We start from the raw sequence: 9,338 nt of genomic DNA on the forward strand, positions 1-9,338 counted from the left end.
GTTTTAAAATGATCACAATATGAGCAAGCATTCACCAAGATATGCGTACCAGTGTTGCCAATATAAGTTTGGATCTGTATCATTGTCGCTGAACAATATGGTGAATAAACATCTTTTCTGTTTTTATGTATACAACCCTGCCCTTCGACGGCGTTTTGTTTACATCGGATCTCAGATCCGTAGTAATTTGAATTCATGAGAATCTCACATTTTAAATCCGAAATGATTTGAGATCATTGAAAATCCCAGATCCAAGGATTTGATGTCAAATCCCCCTTCCTTTCGACCTTAAGTTTGACGTTTAGTTTTGACCATAAATTAAAGATCTCAAATTCTCTTTTTATACTGGTGAAATCCAATGTTTGTTTATATTGTGGACCTCACATGAAAAATTTTCAGATCAGACTCGGATCTGAGACACACCCTAAGGTCTTAACCGTTAAAAGAAAGGGAAATTTTCATTAAGGAGACCGCCTTTTGGCCATCGTCTCAAGTATGGGCCTCCTGTTTCTGATTTTACTTGATTCAAGCATCATCATTCATCTGTGGCAACACATGCCAAACAATGCCTTACCTTAACCATTGACATTCAAGTTCATTAAAACGAGTTATAATAAAGAAAATGCTACTAATGTCCATTACATAGATTCTTTTTTGACAGAGAATAACGTTGGAAGCATAAACTATCACTTGTTGCACCATGTAACCATTTAAGGAGCCTTCTCTTTGTGCAAAATAACCAACTCTACAACAGAGGCCCATTTGCAACAGGTAGCCATGTATCAGAAAAATTTGAAAGAGAGGCCATATACAGGATTATAGCCAAAAGGCAGACTCGTCGAGAGAAAACTTACCAAAGAGAAACTCCATAGTATCTCAAGAACAGACGCACCATTATCCGTGAGGCAAAAAACCAATCTCAGTCAACGCTAGATCACAATTCACATCCAAGTTATACAGGTGAAATATTTATTTCTAAATGCAATTGGACAAATGTGCATTTTCACGGACCTATTCCAAGAATGAGAAGGAAGATGCCCGAAAGGAAATGCAGAAGCACAAAAACGTACAGGAAGAGAACTCCCTAGGATGAGTTCATGGTAAAATTTTAATGCGCACAGCAATAAGCAAAACCGATGAACGTTACATTGTGCAAAACAAACAGAAACAGGAAAGCCCAAGAAAAAGATAAGAGCGACAACTGCGAGCCGATGACCATAAACTAGTAATCGAACTGATGCTGGTGCCCTTAACCTATCGCTGAGTTGCCACCGGCAACCATTCATGAAGAGTGTAATCCTCCACCAAAACTGTACATTTATCTGAATGAAGCCTGTATTTCTTCCAGAGTCCGCCCCTTGGTCTCCGGCACAAAAAATAAAACGAACAGCACAGTGCAGGCATTGATAACTGTGTAGATTGTAAAGGTTCCTGCAGGATGGCAAAAACTTCTCAGATGCTTTGAGTGTATTCGTGTGTGCGTGTATAGAGCGATCGACCAGGAGAGGGTGAGTGAGAGAGATAGATAGAAAGAACCTCCAGTGCTCCATGTCAAGAGCAAGTTTGCAGTCATTGTAACCACCCAGGACATCAACCAGTTGGCCAAAGTCGCCACACTTCCAGCAAGACTCTTAATGCTGACCGGCATTATCTAGCACAGCATGATAGAAATAGCAATTGAATGTGTGCTAAGTAGGAAAAAGAAAAATAGTAGTTCAAAGACTGAAGACCTAAAAGCTGGAGACGCATCTACTTTGCAACTATTTCACATAAGGCAAATTAGGCCATTGGAACAGAGTTCAAAGCCACAGCCAGCAAACTGTAGGCCATCTAACTGAAATTCTTGCTGCTACCAGACCTATGCCAACCTTTAGTTATAGTAGCAGCTAAAATGCTCAGTTGCTCACAGGGTCCTACATAGCCAGGCAAGTGAATCACCTCAACGTTTTCAAGGTATAAGACTTCATAAATTATGGGTGTAGGTGTCCCATGTCATTTAAGGCCATGTCATTTAAGGCCATAACACCATAAGCTGATACAAGACTTTCTCAGCAGGATAGGGCAATAACCCATGGAATTGCACATCGCATCCACCAAAAGAGGCAATCCGGCTAGCATGACACATTCTCAGAGGGACAAGCAGTGACTGTTTCTTGTTTAAAAGGTAAATGCAAGAGCTGCCTCAGATTAACACTAGGTATAAACATTTTCTGCCAAACAAAGATCCCCAAGAGGCCTAGCACGTGCCGTGAAATCACCTAAAACAAAGAATTCGTTGCAGGTTGTACCTCAGACATTATCAGCCATGGAATAGCTCCCATTCCAAGAGAGAAGGAAATGACAAATGCCTGCAGTGATGAAAGTTCAAGGCCATAAAAGCTTGTTTCATGGGAAAGTGGGAAACCACAAAAAACATCACGCAAGAAATGTTAAAGCTTGAATGCATACCACCAGGCCAACCAAAGATAGAATGCTCATTACACTATAAAGATGAGAACTCTCAGAGATGAAATCCTACATTAAAAGAAACAAACTGATTCAGAAAGAATTCAGAAAAAAAAAAAAAACAAAGGATATAGATTTGTAACCAAACACATGCAAGACCTTCACATAGAATGCGACTGAGACAAGGAGAAGGCTTATGGTCATTCCAATAGAAGACACCTGCAAGAAAAATGCATGTTTAAAACATCAGCATAAAGAATTCACTAGGATTTGTGGAAAAAGTACAAGTGAATTGCTTTCTCTTGCTGCTCACAGTCATCAGGATTCTACGGCCTGCTTTGTCCATTAACCATGTAGCGACTCCTGTCATAACAACCTATAAGAAACATACAACCAATCAAATTTATATGGCAATAATTGGGCGGTAAATTGTTTTGAACATTAGACTAATGCAAAGTTACTCCTAATTAGTAGACAAAGGTAACCTGAACAGCTCCAATCCCGAGTGTTGCAACATCGCTTGATGAGACTCCTGCATGTAATCAAACATAAATCAATAATGTTGTTTCGCAATGGGAATATATAGGTGCACAGGAATTAGTCTGACAATCAGCAGACAATGACCTACAAAAGAACAACCAAACAAAGGACGCTCTAATGCTATACTCCTCTATATGCAGATTCTTTGCTCCTTGTAGAGACAATCTTAAACAAATTTAGTTCATGCAAATTGACAAATTAGAAATGGCAATGAATCTAAATGAGCAGGGTATGCAAACATCTTACTCAAACCGTTGTATTGTATAAAGGAGGACTGTGTGAGCATGCATATACACTTGGTGTCATGCACGATGATGCATGTCTGTAATTCTGTAGGCAATACACCTACCACATGCATTTATATGCTTGTCAATTATGTTTTACAAAAACTCAGATCCAAGGTAGGCTAGCCAGAACCACATATTTCAGCAGAGACCGATAGGATATGAGCTATAGGCTTCAAAACATGCTTATTTTTCTAGCACAAAAATCCTAGAGTACATAGCTCACCAGCAGTTGAAAATATGGTACTTGAGTAGAAAAGGATCCCATTTATTCCACTTAACTGTTGAAGGATCAGAAGCCCAATTCCAATCTGCAACCATAATCATAATATGTCAATCATCAAGGATGCAGTCAGGCACCAGAACAGAAAACAACCCATGCACCCGATGTGTTAAGTACCATTAAAGGCATATAGTATTTCCTGCGCTTCAGTTCAGCAAACCTTACAGTGGTACGTTTGCCTGAGGTGGCTACAGTTCTCTGCACAAAATGATCAACATAAGCCAGAATTCCTAATACATCAAAGACAAATTTAACAACAACAGTAATATCACTTGGAAAGATATGGTCTGAGAACAGCAGAATAAGGCAATTATACTAGACAATAACAGCACCTTGATATCATTAACTTCAAGGGAAATGTCAGTATCAAAACCACGTAGAACTTGCAAAGAAACCTCAAAATCCTCCATCATACCCATCTTTGCCTGGAAAGCCACAACGGAGAAACATATGTAGAAGTAGATCAAGAGAGAGAATACCATAGTAACATGGATGATAATGAAAACTTACCAACCATCTTGGAGATTCAGGGATGAAGAACAGAGCAGGAATTAATATTGTACAGGGAAAGATTCCTGAAAATCACTTATGAACTTAGATGGGCTCCAAGCGTTCCAAGCTGTCTTCAAGGAAAATTGATAAGACAGATAGAGGCGAAAGCACATGAAAAATCACATACTCCACATACAAATAACATGGTCCAGTTCATAAGTGTTACCTTTTCCCCTCAAAAGCCAAAAGCTATTCACTTTACTGGACTCTTTTTATGCCAACATCTAAATAAATGTATGCTGAGCTCTCTCAAATTGGCAAATATAAACAATCCAACCTCCACTCCAAGAGAAACCTTCAACTATTCTACATCAGATAAGTAGGAAGGTGCCACTATCTCACCTAATACAGCAAGTATCCGCCAATGTACAAATAGCCCCAAGAGATATGCAAGCATTATGCCGATTGTGACAGACAACTGTGAGACAGTGTAACATAGTAAATTGACAGATTTCTAAAGGTTTCAGGTAATGGTGGATGGCAATAAAATTTACCTGATTAACAGATCCAAGAGCTCCACGCATATTTTGTGGAGATATTTCTGCTATATACACAGGCACCTAAATGCAACACAAAGGAAGACGAAAAAAAAATCAGGGACAAAAGGACATGACTACACATCTAAAACAGGAAGATGAGGAAGGCCATCCTTACCACATATGAGATTATTCCTACACCAAATCCTTCCAGTAACCTACCCATGTATAGAAAAGATGAATCCTATGAAACAAGTACAAATGGAACATCATTGTTGCTGAACTATGATAAAAAGGAATGGTATAACAATGATCCCTATGGTAACAACTAACAACAAATAACAATAATAAACAGAAGAAGAAAAACCAGACGTGGCTCCCTTCAGTAAGACTCACCTTGGCAAAAGATATCACCAGCCACCCAATGATATTTGGAACTGAAGCGATCATTAATGACTGCTTAAGAAGAAGAGTAGCAATTAATAAATAGCATGATACTGACATATCTGATCAAGCTCCACCCACCAATCCTAATTAGAAAATTAAAAGTAGACACACTTTACCCCTTTACGTCCAACATACTCTGCAATCTGACCACTTGTAATAGCCCCAACCATGGCCCCAACATTGCAGAGGGAACCAAACAACGAGAACTGCCTTCCAGAATTTATGTCAGATTTCAGTTTAAGAGGAACATGGAGAAGAGGAAATAAAGGGAACCGGATGCGCTTACCTCTGAGGTGGTCAAGCCAAGATCTTTAATGATGGCAGACTGTGTAGGTGATGAGTATCCTGACTGAAGATCATAGGCATATGAAGAAAGGGGTATTGGTCAGAGGTGATAGAGAGAGACTGGCTAAGGACTTTCTAAAGGATGCCACTTACAGTGAAACCAAATTGAATAGGGCCCAGGGCAACAATCAAGGTGCACAGGACGACAGAGATTGAGCTATCCCTGATGACAGCGGATGAACCCATCATGCTGGACTGCCTTGATCCCATTCTGTACCAGCTGCCAGTGTGGAGGAATGGCTTTTTAAGGTCCCTGCTAGTTCCATCCTCAACCTCATCTCTAAAACTCATGATGAGATGATGGATATAACCACCCTAAGATTATTTTATCTGTTCTACAGTGAAGAAACAAAAAATTAATATGTAGCAGGACAGGAAACTGAATCCTTTTGCGCAGCCAAAACTTAGATAGAATAAAAGAATTCCTCCTATGAGTTTGATTCTTTTCTAAGCTAATGCCTCTTTCCTTTTTATCTCTTCCAGCAAATAGAATGTACCGGGATCAGACCTGCAGATAATTACGCACCACCAATCAAATTCCTTTACTTATAAAATATAATCATACTGACGCATGATCATGAACATAACCATTACACACTTGCAATATAGACAGTAATGAAATGCGAAAAGAAAAAAAAGACTATGCAAGTTAATTCATCTATGTGTTGTTCATCTGATATTCCCGAAATATCTTATTTTCTTTCGTAGGTAGAGCAATCTTTCAGTAAGGAAGAGAGAAATGGGGACCAGATGCCACCCAGAATGGGAAAATGACAAACAACGAAGTACTAAAATCAAGGTAGAGATCGCGAGACCTCTAGCCACCCAGAATGGGAAAATGACAGATAAGGCAATGAACGAATGGGAAAACGTCAAAGAAATGACTCAACACATATTCCAAAATAAAAAGCACATACACAGCTAATCCGCATTCGTGCAAGAAATTCAAAAGAAAAGAAAAACCGATATTCCGTAGTTGATATCATGAAGACATCACAACGAAACCACAAAGTCCCAACAAATGAAAATCACAGCGGATAGCTCTTATACTTATTAAACAAGTTTCGTCTACTTTTTATCCGAAATCTTCACTTATATGACATTTAACCAAGTAAACAATCACTCTTGCGTTCTTCTTCCATCTGCGACGGCTGCACATTCTTAATGTTAGGTCCCCATCTAACACCAGAATCCTCAAAACAAATGGAGAGAACGACGATAGAAGAACAAGAACAGGATAAGCCGCAGAAATTTGCCTATCACTCCACTGACAAGATCAAAGGAGGAAAAATTTTCAAAAGAAAAACCGAGAAGTGAACAAGCAACTCGGACACGACATCGTTTAACTACCTGGCGGTTAAGAGCTGCAGAAGCAGAAAACTGACCAGAGACAGGAAAGTGGTTTCCCGGGAAAAATTTTCCCAACGATTCCTGTTTTCACTTGAAGCTCAAGAAAAAGGGACTCAAAGCAGAGAATTCCGATTGCCAAGATGCAATGAGATCGACGAAATGACAAAGGAAAAGGAAAATAAAAAACAGAAGAACAGGAGAGAAAATCCGATCCATATCCCCGGAATCCGTAAACGCCAAACACGAAGCGAAAACAAGAAATAGATAAAAAAAAAAAAAACCTTCACCTCAGTACTAGACTTCCCACTTTTCCCTTATCGCAATGAATCCTTGGAATCAGAATTCTAAGTTCCTTCTTCCTCTCCTTATTGTGGGGAGATGGAGAGCAAGCAAGAGAAAACAGTGAACATGGCGGAAAGAGAACGGCCGTTCGATTGCGGGGAAAACCTTGACGGGCCGGTCGGCGGAACTGAAATTCCGAAATTACCCCTGAATGATTTGGTCGACTGACAGCTGGGAGCAGTCCGATGGTTTCGCGCCAGCTGACCGCAGCCCTCCATCTGCCGAGTGGAAGGTGGAGGTTGCGCGCTTGAGGCGGGAACGCACCGGGATGTCGTTGGCGGGTTTTGACCGGGTTCGGGTCAGACGTTTGGATCTGGATGTGATACATTTCCTTGGATTGGGGGATCCGTTTGGCTTCTTTATTCGTTTGACAATATTCGTGCTTTTATGGATAATTAATAGCCGCAATGTTTTCCCAAAAACTGGCAGGAAAAAGAATTTCACCAAAACTCCCAACTCTTTCACCAATTTCTGATAACGCCCACTTTTACTTCCTTGAAATATCTTTTAACAGGAAAAGGTTCTTAAGCAGCGACGAAGGAGGTGGTAACCATAGCGGAGTGTTTTCTTTTCTGGTTTCGCGTTCTCCAAGTTTCCAAGTCATACAAAAAAAAAATGGTGACTCAATTTCAATCTAATGAGAAGCATTATGTATGATGCAAACTATGACTACTTGTTTACCAATCAAATAAATCCCATTTTTTTTTGTTTTTATAGACTGTGAGTTTTTAAAATACTGGAAGGAAAGCGAACTTTATAAAAAACAAGCAGACAAATTGTTTTCTCAACCAAGTTCGTTAGATGTTCATTCGACAGTTGAGTAGAAACTTAGTTCTTAAAATGTTTTATGCGAAAGAAAAGAAAAGACGTTGGAGTTTTCTAAAATTCTCAAGCTCTAGTGTGACTGTAAGTGAAAAAGTTCCTCAATCAATGCATTTGTGTACATGGGGGGGCTGGTGGGGCCTTTTTTTAAGTTCAAAAGTTAGTTACTTAAACCTGCTTGGGAACTTCAATGATGCCAAGTGTACAAAGACCCAATGAATCACTGTAATGTTTGGAAACAATAATTCTGTGTTATTGTTTATGTATTTGCCTTAATTATTAAGGTAAGTGACCTAAAGCTTACGGTAAATACATGAAACAGTAACATCTTATTACTAATCGCAAACGACCCCCAAGCAAAGGGGAGTAACAAATTTCTCCCACATTGCATTATTGTTCTCATTGTCAGGTAGTCCCAAACCCAGTTATGGCTTGAGATTTGAAAGAGTTGTTGAGATTTGCCATTGGGTTGGATCTTTATATCAGTTACCACCATAGACCCCACTAGTTCCAACATGCCAAGTTTCATACATAAATAAAAATATTTGCATGTTTTACATGTACACTTGACTCTAGGTTCACAGCTGTCTAGTGGACAGCCCATCAGGGGCTGTCCATTTTTGTACCTTTTTTTTTTCTCCCCATTCTCTCTCTTGATTTTTTGTTCTCCCTCATCTACTTCCCATTTTCTCTCCCATTGCTGCCTTTCTCCCTCCCTTGATTCGGCCTAGGGAGGGAGGCACAGGGGTGGAGCTAGATTTTTTTTTTTTATGAGGTACTAAGCATAGTTAATAAATTTTCAATTGGTCATGGAGCATCATCGGGTCGTCTTATATAATTGAACCTAAATCTACCCAAATTCAATTACTAATTTAAGCTTTTACAAAATGGGCTTCGTGGGACCCACCTATCTCCGCCCTTGGCAGAGTGTCTCTCCCCTTTTTCCCAAGAGTGTTGGCAATGGGAGAAGCGTAGGGGTGAACATGAGCCGAGTTGAGCCCGAGTTCAGTCAGCTCGAGCTCGGCTCGACTAATGAAACCTTGACCTCGACTCTTGCTCGGGCTCGAGAATAGCTCGACCGAAGCTGCTCGAGCTCGACTCGGTAGTTACATGTTGATTTCGAGCTCAACTCGATTAAGGCTCGACAAACTCGTTTGAACAAAATTGATGCTCATCGTTACGTGTTGAGCTCGAGTTTGACTCGATTAAGGCTCGACAAACTTGTTTGAATAGAATTGACATTCATTGTTACCTGTTGAGTTCGATCTCGACTTGGTAAGGCTCGACGAACTCGTAAACTCGTTTGAAAATATCGACTTGATGAAGGCTCGACGAGTTCGATTAAGGCTCGACGAACTCGATTAAGGCTTAAGCTCGACTCGACAGTTACGTATTGAGCTCGAACTCAACTCGATTATTTGAACAAGTTGACTCATGAACTCGGGCTCGACT

At 40.0% G+C, this 9,338-nt stretch overlaps 1 protein-coding gene across 1 annotated transcript; it reads right to left on the reverse strand.

The window, feature by feature from the left end:
- Positions 1 to 940: 940 nt before the first annotated feature.
- On the reverse strand, positions 941 to 7,154 carry LOC116259317 (sugar transporter ERD6-like 6). The gene is made up of 19 exons (XM_031637071.2): positions 7,010 to 7,154; positions 5,466 to 5,880; positions 5,314 to 5,376; positions 5,144 to 5,233; positions 4,977 to 5,036; positions 4,759 to 4,824; positions 4,599 to 4,664; positions 4,447 to 4,522; positions 4,063 to 4,127; positions 3,885 to 3,977; positions 3,670 to 3,750; positions 3,496 to 3,580; positions 2,931 to 2,977; positions 2,759 to 2,821; positions 2,605 to 2,664; positions 2,449 to 2,514; positions 2,289 to 2,348; positions 1,537 to 1,651; positions 941 to 1,431 (listed from the first exon to the last, which is right to left on the reverse strand). Exons 2-19 carry the CDS (start codon positions 5,661 to 5,663, stop codon positions 1,319 to 1,321), a joined length of 1,467 nt encoding a protein of 488 aa, XP_031492931.1. The 5' UTR covers positions 5,664 to 5,880; positions 7,010 to 7,154; the 3' UTR covers positions 941 to 1,318.
- Positions 7,155 to 9,338: the final 2,184 nt, after the last annotated feature.

Source organism: Nymphaea colorata, chromosome 8 (assembly GCF_008831285.2).
Source record: "Nymphaea colorata isolate Beijing-Zhang1983 chromosome 8, ASM883128v2, whole genome shotgun sequence".
NCBI lineage: Eukaryota > Viridiplantae > Streptophyta > Magnoliopsida > Nymphaeales > Nymphaeaceae > Nymphaea > Nymphaea colorata.

Excerpts from the sequence above, each read along its gene's own strand:
- LOC116259317 (XM_031637071.2), bottom strand. The coding sequence starts at position 5,663 with ATGAGTTTTAGAGATGAGGTTGAGGATGGAACTAGCAGGGACCTTAAA. Across the intron at positions 5,234-5,313 it reads TTGGCTTGACCACCTCAGAG|TTCTCGTTGTTTGGTTCCCT; the intron begins GTAAGCGCATCC and ends TCTGGAAGGCAG. Across the intron at positions 1,652-2,288 it reads CATGGCTGATAATGTCTGAG|ATAATGCCGGTCAGCATTAA; the intron begins GTACAACCTGCA and ends ATGCTGTGCTAG.